The sequence below is a fragment of the Lissotriton helveticus genome, chromosome 4_1 (genome assembly GCF_964261635.1).
Source record: "Lissotriton helveticus chromosome 4_1, aLisHel1.1, whole genome shotgun sequence".
NCBI lineage: Eukaryota > Metazoa > Chordata > Amphibia > Caudata > Salamandridae > Lissotriton > Lissotriton helveticus.
In genome coordinates, this window is record NC_136063.1 from 842,082,047 (window position 1) to 842,100,350 (window position 18,304).

At 44.5% G+C, this 18,304-nt stretch overlaps 1 protein-coding gene across 1 annotated transcript in view; it reads left to right on the forward strand.

Moving 5' to 3' along the window:
- Window positions 1–10,068, forward strand: part of RNMT (RNA guanine-7 methyltransferase) — a 188,921-nt gene extending 178,853 nt beyond the window's left edge. The window contains exon 11 of the mRNA XM_078687503.1: window positions 9,642–10,068. Within this exon, the coding sequence (XP_078543629.1) occupies window positions 9,642–9,679 (38 nt within the window). The 3' untranslated portion in view covers window positions 9,680–10,068. The remainder of the gene's footprint in view (window positions 1–9,641) is intronic.
- The last annotated feature ends 8,236 nt before the right edge of the window (window positions 10,069–18,304 follow it).

Sequence of the window (18,304 nt, forward strand, 5' to 3'; positions counted from 1 at the left end):
TGGAATAAAATAAGTTAATCTATTTTAAATATGCTTACATTTTCAAACTGTCAACTGCACCTACTACAGTTTAACTAGAAGCTAGTATGCTGCTGATAAAAAGTGGTGTGAACTTTTGACCTACTCATACAATAGTGTTCCAAGGAGTTTGCTATGGCAACTAAGGTAAAACCGTGTAGGGGGAAGGGTTCTAAATACACTGTATTTTGAAACTACAAAGGAGAGCGTTTTAGACATAGTACGTATTCTGAAAATACACATTTCCTGAATTAACGCTATAATAGAATGTCAAACGTAAATGAAAAATGCTAGTAGTATAGTGGTAAATGCATTAACGAACTACCTTATAGATTCGTGTCTCCGTTGCAAAGTTACATGTGGTGGTGCGCTGAGCGTCGCAAGGGAGTCGCCAATGCACCCACAGACACTACCAGAACAAAAGAAAAAATGAAGCGAACAATCTGATTTGCTAACTACATCCGTATAACTAGAAAAAGAGTGGAAAAGATTGCCATTACTAGTTCTTTTCTACTGAGAGTGATACTTATCATTTTGCCTGATAAGAAATGTTAAGTTAAAGTTGTTATAACTTGGAGAAGAACAAAACGATTTCACAGGTATGTTAATAATGGGGGCGCATTGATAATGTGTGTGTATATATGTACACCTATGTGTGTGTGTGTGTGTGTGTGTGTATATATATATATATATATATATATATATGTGTGTATGTATATATATATGTATATATATATATATATATATATATATATATATATATATATATATATACATGTGTGTGTGTGTATGTATACAAACACACACACTCCAAGTAACAGACTTATATCCACCACTGGAATTACCTCATATTTCGCCATATTTATTCACCACTAATCCTCTATAGACTCCCTGAATAGCATGCATCAACAAGCGAGCGATAAATAAGTACAAACCTTTGTCCTACTCTATCCTTCTGCTAGCTTTCCAAATCCAAATAACTGATTAACCTATCCACCACTTAAAATGTACTTGCATGTTTCACTATACTAATTCAACACTAATCCTCTGTGGGTCCCGGAGTAGCGTGCTACCCGCCAAAAAAGCGCTTCGACGCCTCGTCAGGGGTAGTAAGAGCTATATAAATTTACATTACAATACAATACACATACTTATTTCTGATGGAAACATACAACCGCAGATTCCTTAACTTTTGAATTCCCTCCGGGCGCCAGTCTGGATCTGGAAATGTTTCAGCAGTAACTCTGCAGGCAGGGAAGTGTCGTCGTACAATTCAGTATTGACAGCTACTCTGGTTGTGACGTTAGTGGAGAACATATAAGTTTTCTTCAGCCCGCTGACGTCAGTTTCTCCTTTTGTGTGCTGCTACGCGGATCCGGAAAAGCGGTTCCTAAGGCAGTTTTCTAGTCTACTTAGTCATTGTTTGTTGGTTGGAACAGTGTGCCTTTTCTTCGCACGTCTTCAGACTTTAAGCCTTGTGGTTCTTGTACACGACAGATGTCTTCTATGGACCCTCATTCCATTTCTATAGGGTGTTTGGAAGAACACCACGACTCTGAGGATTGCAACTCCTATTGGAAGCTAAAGCCGAAGGTGCTCAAGGATTGTCGGATGAAACTCCTGGCGGCACGGCTGATGCGGTCCTTGGAGACTTCTCATCGACCTGAGTCTCCTTATCGTTCATTCTTTTAGCGAGCCCGAGCCTTTCCCGTAGACGCCCCAAGGTAAGTGCAATAACAAAAACAATGGTCCAAACCTAATGATCATGGATCAACTTAATGCATCCTTATATTCAACCTTTTACCAATGTTAAGAGCCTTCAAAACATTTAGCTCTATGGATTCAATCCGTAGTTCATCTAGAAATGGAAAAGATGCAACAACCTGACAAGAAACATTTGGATGATCAGACGGAGTTTAATGATTCACTCCATCAAAATGAAGCGTGCAAAGAAGCAAAGTGTGGTGATTAAGAAAGAGGTGAAGAGTTGATAAAAACTTGTGACACAGAAGTGAAATGGAAGGCGCCGTCGGGATCCGGATCCCGACGGCGCCTTCCATTTCACAGCGGACGCTTTGAAGTTAAGTTGTATTACATGCAGAAGTGGCGGAATAAGACCCAATCCCCCTCCTCTTCAGCGGTCATTCACCACGAGAAAAATAATCCACGATACAATCGACACTCGTGCTACCCTATAACCGGATAGGGACCAGGTTACTATGGACTGTATAAATGTAGAAAAACAGTAACATAACAAGGAGTGGCCTTTTGCCCATAGGGCTGGAATCTTAAAACCAGCTCCCTCAGAACTATTTTTAAATTGTTTCCATTACACTTCTGTGTCACAAGTTTTTATCAACTCTTCAACTCTTTCTTAATCACCACACTTTCCTTCTTTGCACGCTCTTTAAAGCACCCTGCTTCCTCGTACCGAAAAATATATGAGTAAAAATGTATAAAAATAAAAAATTTTGATGGAGTGAATCATTAAACTCCGTCTGATCATCCAAATGTTTCTTGTCCGGTTGTTGCATCTTTTCCTTTTCTAGATGAACTACGGATTGAATCCATAGAGCTAAATGTTTTGAAGGCTCATAACATTGGTAAAAGGTTGATTATAAGGATGTATTAAGTTGATCCATGATCATTAGGTTTGGACCATTGTTTTTGTTATTACAATTACCCAGGTCCACGACCAAATTGGGTTACCCCATTTCTATAATGGCCAAGGTATGTGCAGGCGGTTGGCGTTGCGGCACACTCTGACTTTGCTGTGTGGAGACTCCGTCTCTCATGGCTCCTCAGGTTCGCCGGTTAAGGAGTCCATAAATGACTCTACCCCGCGCCTCCCCGTCTTTCCGGGAGCTGGGCGTAGATGACCCAGATGAGATATTATAACTCTCTACATATTATCTTTTGGTATTCACCTTCCCCTGGAGCGCCTTTGTGGCCCCAAGAAGAGGAGAAGAGGCACTCCAGCAAAACCAACCCAATTGGCATCTCTGGCCACAGGTCAGCCACTGGTAAATGGTACCACAGGTACCCAGGGCACTGTGACCAGGGAAGACCTCTAAGGGCTACAGCACTTATTGTGCCACTCTTTGCAGGCTATGTGTTTTGGTGCAGAACACAGTGAAGAGTCGACATGGCACATATCCCTGTGTGCCATGCCTACAACCCACTGACCTGGCATAGATCAGTCACCCCTCTAGCTTGGAGCCCTATGCCATTGGTGAGGGTACAGGTGCATGAGCCCGTACCCCTACAGTGTCTATGCCCATTCTTAGACATTGCAAGTGCAGTGCTGCCATTAAGAGTATGTGATGCTGGGAGCTTGTTATTACGATCTCCACAGCACCATAATGGCCACACTGAAAACTGAAAAGTTTGGTATCAAACTTCTCAGCACATTAAACCCACACTGATGCCAGTGTGGGATTCAATGAAAAATGCACACAGAGGGCCTTTGAGATGCCCCCTAAAAAACGACCAGCCACTGGTGGGATTCCCTGACTGGTACACACCAGCCTCAATCAAGACATTTATAGAGCGCACTACTCACCCGTAGGGTCTCAAGGCGCTGGGGGGGGGGGGTGCCGTTACTGCTCGAACAGCCAGGTCTTGAGCTTCTTCCTGAAGGAGAGGTGGTCTTGGGTCAGGCGCAGGTCGGTCGGGAGGGAGTACCAGGTCTTGGCGGCCAGGTAGGAGAAGGACCTTCCTCCTGTTGTCGCTCTTCGGATGCGGGGGACGGCGGCGAGGGCGTGGCTGGTCGATCTGAGGTGGCGCATGGGAGCGTAGAAGTTGATTCGGTTGTTGAGGTAGCTCGGGCCTTGATCGTGTAGGGCTTTGTGTGCGTGGGTGAGGAGACGGAAGGTGATTCTTTTGTTGACGGGGAGCCAGTGCAGGTCTCTCAGATGTCCGGAGATGTGGCTGTTTCGTGGGATGTCGAGGATGAGTCTGGCTGCGGCGTTCTGGATCCGCTGGAGTCTCTTCTGGAGCTTGGTGGTGGTTCCGGCGTAGAGGGCGTTGCCGTAGTCCAGTCGGCTGGTGACGAGGGCCTGGGTGACAGTCTTCCTGGTCTCGGTGGGGATCCACCAGAAGATCTTCCGTAGCATGCGCAGGATGTTGAAGCATGACGAGGAGACGGCGTTGACTTGTCTGGTCATGGAGAGGGAGGAGTCCAGGATGAAGCCCAGGTTGCGTGCGTGGTCCGTCGGTTTGGGTGCGGTGCCCAGGGCGGGGGGCCACCAGGAGTCGTCCCAGGCGGAGGGCGAGGAGCCCAGGATGAGGACCTCCGTCTTGTCTGAGTTCAGTTTCAGGCGGCTGGTCGTCATCCACTCGGCTACATCTTTCATCCCTTCGTGCAGGTTGGCTCTGGCGGCGGCGGGGTCGTTGGTCAGGGAGAGGATCAGCTGGGTGTCGTCGGCGTAGGAGATTATGTTGAGGTTGTGTTGGCGTGCGATGGCCGCGAGGGGGCTCATGTAGACGTTGAAGAGGGTGGGGCTCAGCGAGGATCCTTGAGGGACGCCGCAGATGACTTCGGTGGCCTCTGACTTGTACGGTGGTAGGCGGACTCTCTGTGTTCTTCCGTCGAGGAAGGAGGTGATCCATTCCAGTGCCTTCTCCTGGATTCCGATGTTGCTGAGGCGCTGTACTAGGGTGCGGTGGCAGACAGTGTCGAATGCCGCGGAGAGGTCCAGGAGGATGAGGGCCGCTGTTTCTCCGTTGTCCATCAGGGCTCGGATGTCATCGGTGGCAGCGATGAGGGCGGTCTCGGTGCTGTGGTTGGCTCGGAAGCCAGACTGTGAGGGGTCGAGGGATCCATTCGTCTCGAGGAAGGCGGCCAGCTGTTTGTTGACGCTCTTTTCGATGACTTTGGCCGGGAACGGGAGGAGCGAGATGGGACGGTAATTCTTGAGTTCGGTGGGGTCCGCTGTAGGTTTCTTGAGTAGAGCGCTGAGTTCGGCGTGCTTCCAGCTCTCAGGGAAGGTGGCAGTGTCGAGGGAGGTGTTGATAATGTCCCGCAGGTGGGGTGCGATGACAACGTCGGCTTTGTTGAAGACGTGGTGAGGGCAGGGGTCGGTCGGAGATCCGGAGTGGACGGAGTTCATTGTGCGGATGGTGTCTTCGGTGCTGATCGGAGTCCAGGCGCGGAGGGTGGTGGTGGGTGGCTTTGCTGCGGTTGTGGCGTGCGTCGGTTGGATGCTGAAGCTGTTGTGTATGTCCGCGATCTTGTTGTGGAAGTAGGAGGCGAGGGAGTTGCAGAGGTCTTGCGATGGGGTGATGTCGTTGTTACCGGCGTTGGGGTTGGAGAGCTCTTTCACGATGTTGAAGAGTTCCTTGCAGTTGTGTGCGTTGTTGTCCAGCCGGTCCTTGTATGCATTTTTCTTGGTGGCGCGGATCAGTTGGTGGTGTTTCCGGGTGGCGAGCTTGAGGGTGGTCATGTTGTCCATTGTTGGTTCCCTTCTCCATACTTTCTGCCACCAGGAGACATGTTTCTGGACCCCTAGGGTGGGAGCCTTCTCTCCCTGAGTCCAGAAACATAGACCTTTCCAAGGCGGAGGTGTTCACACCTCTCCTAGGCTAGGAAGAGCCATCTGTGGCAGGGAAGCTTCAAAGGCCTGGCTGCCTTTGTAATGCGACCCTCAGCCTCTCCTGCTATCAGGAGCAGGTCCCCTTCCTGCCTCCCCTCCTTTTCGGTGGGAAGACAGGCAGGAAGAACGAGCCAGCCCAGAAGGTGTGCCCACCTCTGCCAATTCCACCCCTAACATGGGGGAGGCGAGGTGAAGCCCACTCTTCAGTGCCTGTCTTCTTGCAGATGGTAGGCACTCCCCAATCTTGATTTGGGATTGTGCGTCCTCCCCCACATGGGGTGAGCACACCAAGAGTGAAGTCACCCCAAGGTCAGTAGCCCATTGGCTACTGAACTTGAGACTCCTAAAACGCCTCCTAAATACAGTATTTAGGGGGCAGCCCTGAACCAAGAAAGCAGATTCCCGCAACCTAAGAATAAAATTGATGAAAGAAGACACGCAGTAGAGGAGACTGCAGAGAACAACTGACTTTGCCCCAGCCCTACCGGCCGGGCTGCAGTTTCCAGAGATCCTGCGTGAAAAATAGTCTTCTCCTGCAGCCAGCGAACTCCAGAACCCCCTGGGAGGATGACTGCCTTAAACAAAGACTGGACCTTCTGTGAACAGCAGCTCTGTTCAGAAGAAACACCAAAGAAAGACTCAGAGCCTGCTGAGGATAAAGAAAACCAGACGCCTGGAACCACCACTGCACCTGTTGCTTACGGCCTGAGTTTGTGTGGCCCACCGGTCCCAGCGAGGTCCCCCAGCGCACCGGAGTCCGTGTCCACTGTGGGATGACCCCTCCAGGACTCTCTGACGTCACCTGCAGCCCCTGCACGGAGACCCCCCTCCCCCCCAAAATGCGAGTGGCCGGGTAAGGTGAAATCCGACCTCAAGACACTCCTGCATCCAGACGCCCTGCGCACTAGAGAATAGAACCCGAGGTACACCTATGTCCCGAGCCCTCCAACTTACCTGTCCAGCTATTCGATCCTCCCGGAAGTCTTCCTGGTTCGAGCCTGCAGCTGAAAACCAAATCTGAAATCCCCATTGAAAACGGCACCCAAAGCCAAAATAGCACCCTGCACCCAGCTGCCGCTGACGCTGCGGGTGTACTTTTTGTGCTAAACAGGATCCCCTTTTTCCCTGAGCCTAACGCCAGGAGCTTGGCTCCCACAACCTTGTGGTCTGCTAGTTAACAGCCACCAACTGGAGGACTCCTATCCCCCTTTGGATAACATTCGGCCTCAGCTCTCTGCACCCGGCCACCCTAATGCCGCTGAGGGTGTAACAACAGTGCATCCTTGACTCCCGGGGGTCCCCTGAGTATACCCTCAGAACCTCAACTTGCACTACCGAATACTTATCCGAAAACCGACAACACTGGTTTCCTCCATAGGATAACATTGACTGTTTTTCTTGAAAAAGTTTCTAAGTGTGGAGTTTGAAAACCTAAAGAAATTCTTTAAAATTGTACTATTTAACCAAAACAATTTTACTTACCTGTTTACAGGAAATGTCCCATAGTAGTATCCAGGTATACTAGTCTGAGTAAGAAAAGCAATCGGAAAAAGTAGCTTACCTTGTATTTTACTGAAAAGTTCATTCATGTCTATGTACTGTATTTACCAAGTATTGCATTTCTCTGTAACCATCATGTAAGTCAAAACAAAGTGAATATACAATTACAATTCAAACGGTTTACAAACTGCATTACTACTGTAAAGTATTTAATGCTCACCTGTGCCAGGCTTGCTTGGTTCTTGAAAATAAAATAACTAAAAGAATATTTTCATACAAAAACAATTGGTCTGAAGTTCAATCGTTGAGTGTGTGAATTCATTTGCTGACTGAGTGTGTACAACAAATGCTTAACATTGTCCTCTGATACTGCCTTACTCAACCACACTACCACAAATCGAGAGTGAGGTGCTATCTAACTTTACCTTTGCCTACCTTTGGAGTTCCAATGGACTTTGTGCACACTATACCTCACTTTGGTATAGTATATACAGAGCCAGCTTCCTACATTATGGAAACGCTGGCCTAACTAAAACTACCCAGTGGCCATTCATATAATGGGTAACTGTAATATGGTCCAATATTGCCATCATTGGCCTCTGGTGACTACTTAAACCACGATGCCGATGGCTAAGTGGTTTGTAAATATCTCTAGAAATCAAAGCTAGCAATATAGGACCGTGTTTCTCGATATATAGTTATTTTTAACAGCAAGCTTGAAAAAGTTGTATTCTTCAAAGTGCAGCTCATAATGGGCACTGATTGGAATTGGAATATTTCGTTATTATTTTTTTAAATAAATTGTTCTTATACACTCGGCAGTGTTGATGGTCCATAAAGTTATAAAACTCTGTAGCTAAAGGCATTTACTGGATATCTATGGATTTACCACATTTGGCGCATGTGCTGTATAATTTGCATTTTTTTGCTGTACAATGTAGATAACCTTGTTGCATAATCTGGCCTTTCATGCCCGCATTGTAATGCCTCCTTGGGGGGAGGGGCAGGAACACATCCTGTACATAACATCCTCTAAAGTACAGTCAGCACTTCATTTTTTTCAGTATACTCATGTAGCTTAGTACTTCTACACAAGCAAATCACTTCTGCCCCTAAAGTATATTTGTAGCACACGGTGTCCCCTCCCGCACATCAGTGAAGCACATATCCTCCTTGGGTCATGTAGCATACTAATGACTTCCATGTGCACTTTCTGTACAATTATTTCTTACATGGAGACAAGCATGCTTGGACTCCAATAGATCTATACAGCTTGTACACATGAATTACAATGTTCCATTTTTAAACAAATGCAGTAGAATCCTTTTGTACACATGCAGTACCCTGTTCCCTTCGATAGACCAGCACCCACCTGACTCCTGCGCAGCATGCTACCATTTGCATAATGCAGTACTTAGTTCTCTGGTTTAGCTCATGGAGGACAACCCTCCCATTCATATACACTTGTAGTTCATATTCCTTTTATATCACAAAAGCAGTTCACTACTTTTCATATACAAACTACGCACACATTCCTTTGCCATCGCAAATAATGAGCACACTGCCTTATATCATATACATCTCCAGACCACTATCGCCTTCAATTTACACAGAAGTGCATGGTGTCATGGACGCGTGTGACTCTACCCTAGTCATGCACCAAAGTAGCACACTATCGCATCCCACTTGTACACTGCAGTCTTCCATACAGCCCCAGTGCTACCTGACCGAGAAGCATTGCTTTACAAACAGCCACTAAACAGACCCTTCGCCTTCATCTCTCCCAGATCATCCGAGGGAAACAGGAGGCCCATCTCTAGCACAAACAGTTACAGTACATCATTTTATTTAGTGTTTTCCTTCCATCGGATTCTGTGGGGAAACAAATTCTATTTATGTAATATGTGCCGAGGTGGTGTGTGCGAGCTGTGTTCTTTTGGCCTACAGGGAGATTGCCACATGTGCAAATAATGTTAATTCTTTTTACAGGATTGCATGCTGTCTCAAACACCCTCCACAATATTCTTAAAACCCTCCATGAAAATTGAGTTTGACTTAAAATGTCCAACTCCTAACTCTTTCTTTGAAACGACTCTGTCCTTCCTTTCCATCCCCTGCACGCCTCTGCCTCCGGAGTACAGCCGACTAAATCATATATGGCTATCCAAGTTTGAGAGTAGAGGTATTTTATTATTGTTTCCAAGTAGTATGTACCAAGTCGAACTTATTCCCAGCCTACAATCCTTTTATGGATGTAATGCATTTTGGGTTTGCAGCACGAAAACTACCATATGCATATTTTTCCCAGTTTTAACGACATAGTTATTTTAATGTTTTATAAGCATTAGTTTAGCAGTTCCTTTTTGTTCTCCCAGGAATGTTTATCAGAAAGGACGTTGTTTAGTAATATGGGCAAGTTAACAAAGTGTGTGTTAATTTAGGCATTGCTAGCATTCGGATTTTACTTTGCCAGTATCTTGAAGTCACTGTATTATTATAATCCTGTTTTTCGTGTTTTTGCTTTTGTAGGTATCTATTTGGTATTTGCATTCGTAAAGCAGTTATGATGATAAACCATACTTAAGTTCGAGCAGACTGAAAATCCTCTTTGCAAGTTTTCAAGCGATCCAAAATGAGTTGCATCTATCTTAATGTTTTCCTAAAAAGCATTTTTGTTATTACTACTGTTGTGTGCAGGACACTGCAAAGAAAGCTGTGGTGTGCTGCTGAATGTCAACGATTTGCTTTCCAGTTTTCTGTCTGTGACAGATGGACTTTTCTGTGTGTAAAAAGACTGAGACCAAGACTGACGTTGGGGATTTTTAAGCCTATTTTTTAAGTGACAATTGCATGTTTCCAGAAATGCTTTGTAGAATGTCGTTTGATTTCATACACGTGTCCCTGCTGAAAGATCACATGAACTAAAACCCCTGTTAATAAATGTTAACTGACAATGTGGTGGCCTTTACTGTTGTCGTGTGTGCTCGGGATCAAATCAGTTCAGAGCGAGGTTTTAAGGTTATTAAAAATGAATGTTTAAAAAGTGCATGCAGATTGTATTCCATCGTACCATCTGTTGGCTTTTCCCATTGTTTTATTTTACTTTAAGAATTCCGTTGGAGGGCTTGTGTTTCTTAGCTCTCTGCCTGTTTTCCAGATTCCTCTCTCCACAATCTCTACATTCTGCTCCTCCTTACCTTCCCCTCAATACGGCCTGCTCTTGTTGTACGTTGAATGTATTATTGTTTTTTTTTTACCCTGCCTGAGGGTGCTAAGTGCTGGCGGGCCGCTGGCACCCATTTTCGAGCTTATTGCGCAATTTTGTTATTTTTGCACATTTTAATTTGCCATTCTAACATGGCTTTCCATCATGTTAGAACGGTAAATTAAAAACATGTCGCGCACAGGAGCCTCATGACATGGGCCATGATGCAGGCATGCATATCTGCCTCTGTTTTGGAATGACTATGTTTAATACACAATCCATTTCAATATTGCTATCTATGCATGTGCCTTTGCACATGTGTGCAGTCGGCAATTAATTGTCAGGGCCAATTCCTTGACAGCATGAATATGTGTATTGGCACATATGTGCAGTCGGCAAAATATTGCCACAGCCTATAGTTTGACACACAAAATCTGGTTTTCCCAGTGTTAGTTCTTCCTGTGCCTTTCCTTCCTCCCACCATTCCTTTTGGTTTTGATCTTTATAAAATATCAGTTTGTATTTAGAAGTTACAAATTACGGTAGGCTGCAAGTTTTGACCTGCTGTTTAGCTTCACCAACATGGGATCCTCATTAAATTCATGTGGGCTGAATGCTGTAACCCATGTGCAAGGTTACAGCAACACTTACCTCAAGAGGGAATAATAAATGTTGCTTATCCGAAGATATTTCTTGTCTACTTTTTTCCTAGTTAAAAAAAAGTCCCTTTATGGGTTTATCATGTGTTTTACGTCCATCGCAAGCAGTACCTCGGTAGTGCTGCTCACGTCCGTTGGCTGGCGCGGCCCCGCCCACTCAATAGAACTCCTGCACCGCGGCGGAATTTGTGTTGCGGTTAAGGAGTTACATTCTTTGTGGAACAGGCAGAGAATTGTTTAAATGCTGATGGTTGCTTCGGTATTCCAGTCTTCACCACAGTGACTGGTGGCCCCAGAAGACTTCATGCTATGAGAATGAATACATTTTGAATGGTGACTTACAGACCTCAGACACTGTTTTTTATTCAAGATAAGATTCAACAAACTGTTGGCAAAAAGAATCTGAGCTCTAATGGCTACCACTAACTGTAGAGTCTCACTATTTGCAGAGAAATGTCTTCAGCAGGATTACCACTAGCCGGATAGAAGCACTGTGCTTCTCTGCCCTGGCTCCATATTGCACACAAAGTGATGGAGCAGTGCTGCATATAAGAGCCACCCTTTGTTTCATTCTGCGACTTCCTATGGGATCCAAAGCTCTGCTCTAAACTTTGTCGGCCTGCTAATTGTTTCTAAATTCCCCAGCAAAACTGTGCTAGGGAACTATGTGCCGTCTGAAAATGACTGGCTTCAAGCAATGCCGAAACTGTGCAAGTAGATGTTGGTCATGAACCAATCTTCTCTGTACTCGTATGTCTGTGCTTCGGTCATGACCACAAGTCATGTGGCCAATGCACCTGAAGGTGATTCGCGACAAGGGATGAAGCTATACATTGCTGAGCATACATAGTAGCTGTGGTGTTCCTACGGGTCCTGTTCCAAGCAGCAGGCTAGGTCTCTGTCCTAGTCCCACTCACAAGCCTGTTACTGCAACCATTCCACTTTCTGCTCAATCTTCAGGTAAGTTAAAGTCCAAGCACAAGAAAGTGAAGCAGGACTGTCCTCCATCCCATCCATTTGCTTCCAAAGACAGGTTGCCAGGGCTTCAAGGTCTGTGACACACTTCTTTAAGGGTGCCGGCCATGTAACAAATGCCTCAGTCCTGACATGTCCCAAGTGCCCTGGGCCAGAGCTGACCCCTACAGCAGACAAACTTTTAAGGAGGCCATGCTGCAAAGTTTTTTTTGTCTGCTTTAAACTCCCTGTGGTCTACCTTTGGCCGAAAGAGGAGCAGGGGCCTCCAGTTGTGTTACCGTTGGTGGGTACTCCACTGATGCCATTTGTCCCCTTGGAACCCGTTACTGGGCCCATACCTCCACCTTGTCAGCAATGTCAGATGGCACATGCAGGTCCTTCAAATGGACTTGGAATCTGAGGTCCCAGTGTCACAGCTGCATCTGTGACTCTATCAAGGTCTCAAAGGAAAAGGCCGAAGAGCTGCAGTGGTGGCTGACCGATCCCAGTATGTTATGTGGCAGTATCACTCGGAGCTCACATTGGAGAAGGCTGCTTTGCTGCTGGGTTCATCTAGGGGAGATGGAGATCAACGGTTTCTCTAGTCTCCAGCGGAAAGTCAGCACTGCGTCACATCTGGAACAGAGCTTCCAGTTATTCATTTAGCCTTGAAGGCTTTCCTGCCAGTCATCAAAGGGATGGCGATGCAGGTTCTCATTGACAACGCCAACCATCTAGTGGTGCTGCTAGATGCAAGGTGGGCTGGGGTCCTTTGCCAGGAGACTTTCTGTCTGGAGAAACAGGCCTTTTTTCTAGCTGCCAACCACGTGCCAGAATCCCGTTATGCTGGAGTGGATGAGTTGAGCAGACATTGTCTGGAATATCACAGGTGGCAGCTGCATTTCGAGGTGGCACAGGGCATATTCAGTTGGGGAGAGCCCTAGGTAAATCTATTTGCCACCATAAGCTGCCAATGGTTTCGTGCATTGGCATTTCCACAAGAGTCATTAGGAGCTGCATACTGGCTGGATTGGAACACGGTACTCCTGTACAGCTTTCTCCCACTACCTCTTCTGCTCCGGGTTAGGAAGATAAAGAACGACTAGGCCCAAGTCAGCAAGTCTCGGAGAAGTTTTTTGCCAGGTGCGATGCCTGAAATAGTGGCTACTCACAAACTAAGCTGTTAGATGTTCGGTTTGGTTTTTCTTTAGCCAGGCAAAGCCTCACTTTGGGCACTGGAAGAAGTTATTTGGTGGCTCTGTTGCCATTTTTACGCTTGCTGGATTAGCTGTCCTTGGTTAAATCTCCAGTTATGATTCAATTTATTAAAGATTTGACACATTTGTTTCCTCCTGAATAGTTTGTGAAGTCCCAGTGGGACCTTCATTTAGTCTTGACATTCCTTATACGTACACCCTCCAAGCCTATGCATTGTTGATTGCATGACCTCTTGACTCTGGAAACTATTGTAGTGTAGTTCCTATCATCCCAATAGGCTCTGCGCATTGGAATAATACCTACAGCAGTAAAGGCCTAGACCAGACGTTAACTAGGTCTACTACTGTCGATACTAGACTTAAAGTTTTGGGTTTGCCAGCTTAGCTCAGAGTTCACTAGAAACTTTCTCGAATGTTCAAGGAGGAATTAACTTCCCTGATTAGACAAGAAGGGATTTAGTTTCTGACAACCATAGAACATGACAACTTTGCTCTCCCCTAATCAAGAGTATATCTCGAGAGTCGTGTGAACAAAAGGCAAATTATTTTACTCAGTCAGTACGTGCATTCTTAGTCTCATCAGATTGTAGAGAAAAGGAAGAGACGGGCGTGTTCAATAAAAAGGTGTTATTTATTGATCAGTCTCTTTTCTCATACAAGAGAAATGGATCGATATTATTGCAATACTTATAGCTAAGTAAAGTGCATACATTATAAGCAATAGTATAAAATAATACTGTAAAAACATTGAAATGGTTTCTAAGCCATAAGATGTTTTAAAATGAATAAAATATATTACATACACATATATACATTTGACTAAACGTACTCAACTGGTGTTTCTAGATACGCCTACCCCGTGTACCTGACCTAAGTCTAATACGTGGGCGGGAATAGAAAGTTACAGTTTAAGTTAAGTTTGTTTTTGCCAAGTGAATAACTAAAGAATTCTCTGTGAGGGGTTATTCAGTTCTGTACCTGGAAGTTAGGATGAATGAGGAATGGTATCTCTCTCTCTGGTCTCGATATTCCAGGCTGCCTGCGAGGGCTACCCAGAAACGCCGGGGCTGGATTTCTCGGCAGGAGAAAGCAGCGCGTCTCTCAGCGCGTCAGGAAGGCGGGGCTGCTGCCAGCGGGGTCTGCTCTGCTCTTGGCTTCGGCAAGTATGGCTGCTCCGTCTCGTCACCACGCGTGTGTTTGCATAGGGCAAGATCGGTAATATTTATACCTTTAAGGTGCCGAGATTGACGTAAGAATGGACATAGATACGTCAATAAGGATGTCATACGACTTGCTCGTTAGCACATTCTTTTACTGAAGTTCTCGGTGAAATCAAAACAATGGCCGCAGGGTTTTGCCCAGGTTGTCATAGGTTTGATTTGTTATGAGAACTCCGTATGCCTTATCAGGGGCTGGAGGAATATCGCTTGTCTAATTAGATCGCAAGCGTTATGACCTAATCAGATAACACGTTCCTGTGCCGTAGTGTGACTGCGTCAGATAACGGTATCTGCATCATGGGGGTTTTCTGCCTCATGGGCTGACTGCTAGTTAACTTGTTGGTTTGTTTAACTAGAATAGGGTCAGGAATAGGGGGATCGATTCAGAACCTATAGGAATACATCACACCCACTCCACGCTAACTATGTACATATTTACTAATCTATGCATAGTATAACATAGTACAACATACTATAGAGTATAGTGTATACCTTACCACCCCAAAATACATAAATGCATTTTGAAATTTTTCAAATATACGGAAAAATTGCAGACATATGTATTGTATGCACTCAAGCTGTAGAATAATGCCAAAGTAATCGCATTTGTATACATTATTGCTTATTTGGTATATGAGAATTACACATGAAATGGCTTCTTAATACAGAAAAAAAAGTTCGAGACCATTCCATCACAGAATAAAATATATGTAAACGTATCAGCGGGCAGCTAATGTCTATAAGCTATCTAAAATTTAGAAACCTTAGTTCTCTAAGAATAGTTCTTACTTTAAGCAGAAGATAGTGTCCCGAAAAATATGCAAAAATATTTGGGGCTGCTGAAAAATTGCTGTCCGTGAACTGGAGGGAAAATCTGTTCATGTGACTTTATTTTTAAAGTTGAAGGCCGAATTCAGGGAACGCCGTGTGCGAGCTTGCTCAAAAGTCTCTATTTCTGTTCTGGAGAGAACATCATATCATTCAGGCTTTCGAAAAAACTGTCAACAGCTTCCTGGGAAAGTTCCACTAACTCGGAAATAGGTGTAATCATGCATTCTTGCGCATGATTGTCTCCATTGACATTCTGATTTGCATTACTGACAGAAGGTCGTACCTGTTCGATGCTGCTTTCATCTTGAACTTCACTACCCATCAATCGTAGTGGTGAAGCTTCCACGAATGCCGTCATCAGGATTGGTAGCCTTTGAGGGCAGCACAAAGCATGAACCTTGATCGGGCTCAACAATGTTTCTGCATCCATCGGCGCATCCGATTGTAGCGTCAGACAGGTGTCTAACACGCATTCTTCTCCGCATAGCAGACACCTCAATACAGGTAAAACACATCTTTGCCACATTGGTCGAAATGATAGAAACCAAGTCATGTTCAGGTCTCTAAGCCGGGAGAGTCCCAGGATTTTTGATATCCGGTCCCGGTATCCAATGGCTAGGATTGTTTCTTCCCTTGTCGCCAGAGATTTGTCTGTGACATGGGTTGCCATAACTAAAAATAAGGACTAAGAATAGGATTCCTGCAATTAGTCCCAGGATCAGGGGAAGTCCGCCAAAAATCGAATGGACGAAATCTGGAAAAATACCCAGTATGGCTTTGAATGGTGTTAATGCCATCGAAAATACTTTCTTAAATACCTTTGAGACCCCATTGGTATCAGAAATATTTAAGATTTCATTCAGGATTTCCGCGAAATGTACGGGGGAATTAGTTGATAATAATGTATGTATCTCTGCAGTCGTCCTTGCGACTTGTAGATCATACGTTTCTTTTGATGACGAGAGCCTGATAGGCGTCTGAAGAAGCACTGTTTTCATTCTGCTTAAAGTATCTATTCGAATAGAAGAAATTTTCAACTCGGGCCATGCCCTTGCCTCCCTGTCTGGGAAGGAGCTGGGGAACAATGAGCGTCCACAGCACTTGACCTTCGCAGTCGTAGTTACTAGATAAGGAGTCCCGGGCATAAGACTACAACATCTGCGGTCTACAATAAGAATGTAACTCCCATTATAGAGTCTTTGAAAGAATGGTTCTATTTCTGTTGCAGGTGCGCCTTGCTGGTGACATGAAAGGTTGTATGAATTCCCTTCACAGGCTCCATGCAAACTAATTCCGTTACACAGAAGTGTGCCACTTAGTGACATCGCACAATTGTTGCCACTAAGAAACACTTTCTGTCCTTTATTACTGACACATGCATGTGAATAGGGCAGGTTCCATGTTGTTTTAAGGTATCCTTTTCCCAATTTCTCGTACATGCCAGCCTGTATATATTTTTGGCAGTATTGAAACCTGAAGGTTGAGATTGGAATATTTATTATCCCATGTATTATCCATTCACTGACAGGTCGTTCTGACATTGTCACTGGTAATCTCTCAAGTTTCTCAATGCTCAGGATTGTATAATCAGCACCCTTTTGTGCCATACTGATTTGTCTATCAGTAAGGTTAAAGATATGGAATAGTGACGTTGTGTTGATTAAACGCCAAGGCACATAGCCTGAACGCAGATTTTGTAACGTCCAGCCAAGCTGTACAATAGAACGCAATTGTGACTGACCGTGTTGTAATAACAGTAAGTCCTGCGATAATATGTCGATTGCTGAAGACACAATGCTGTCCAAAGAAAAAATTCTGGAGGACAGAGTCATTAACCCATTGTCCACTACAGAAAGTGATTTTTCCAAATTAATACGGTCAATTTCCCGTATTCTCTCTGCTGTTTCAATTTGAGTAACCTTCCAGGACTCATTGTATGCTGCATATACAGAGGCTGCTATGAAACGCTTTTGACGCTGTTTGCGTGGTCCCAAAGTGAAATCACGCAAGTCAGCACCATCAGTAAGTAAAGTTAGGTGTTGCTTAATTTCTGCCAGTGTGGAAGTTTGTAGCCATTGAAGGCATAATTTGCCCACACTGTAGGTTGTTATTATCCCTGGGTGATGTCTTTGAGGATATCTAGGGTCTGGCCTGGTCATTTTGAATCCCTGTGTTTTGTTCAGGAATCTGTCTTGACAGTTATTAGTATCTGTGGGCCAGATCAACCACTGTTTCCAATCAGGATGTGTTCTGTTTTGGTTTAATATATGGTTTACGTCTATCTCTTCATCTGTAGAAGTGTTACTAAACATTGTTGGCTTTGGAATAGACGGTTTATTTAAATCTTTGATTTTGGCTAGGCCAAGACAGGTGGTTTGTTGAACAGTGTCATTTAAAAATATCATTTGTTCTGGGATCATGCAGGCTCTAAACAAAGCTTCTATACCCTGTACTTGCCATTCTTTTGTACCCCAAACACTTTTCAATTCAACATTTTTGTCCCAATAATCAAAACCAAAAGTATTCATTTTTTCAAAGAATGAGTCTGAATATAACAATTTTGTGTTGGTTATCATGGTCTTGGTCCCTGTTTTGTTTGACAATTTAAAATAAAATGTTTCAGCATTACTTGTGTTAAAACCTGAAAAATATGAATATTTGTCGTAAACGGTTCTTGAGCTCCCTTTTGGAGGTGTTGCACAATGTTCCCATTGATTATAATTTAAAACATTTCTAGGTTGTGCAGATCTATGTAAAAAATGGTTACCATAGTGGTTATAACAGTACATACTATCATAATTTGTAGAACCCTGCAAATAATCATGTTTGGTAAATTTAGCAGACATTACTAAGTCAGACATCATATTATTAATGCTTTCGAAGTCCCAATCATCAGCAAATGAGTTTGGTTTTACAAAGTCACTCAAGGAGATCTTAATTTGGTGTGGATATTTCAGGATCTCGACCGGACCATAAATTTCATAGTCAGTGTTGTCCCAAGCTACCCCACCAGGTATCGGATTGGCTGTGAAGTTGGCTGAAGAAAGTTCTCTTTTCTCGACGTGTGAAGATGTGTGTGGTTTGAGGATCAAGTTGATTTTCTGAC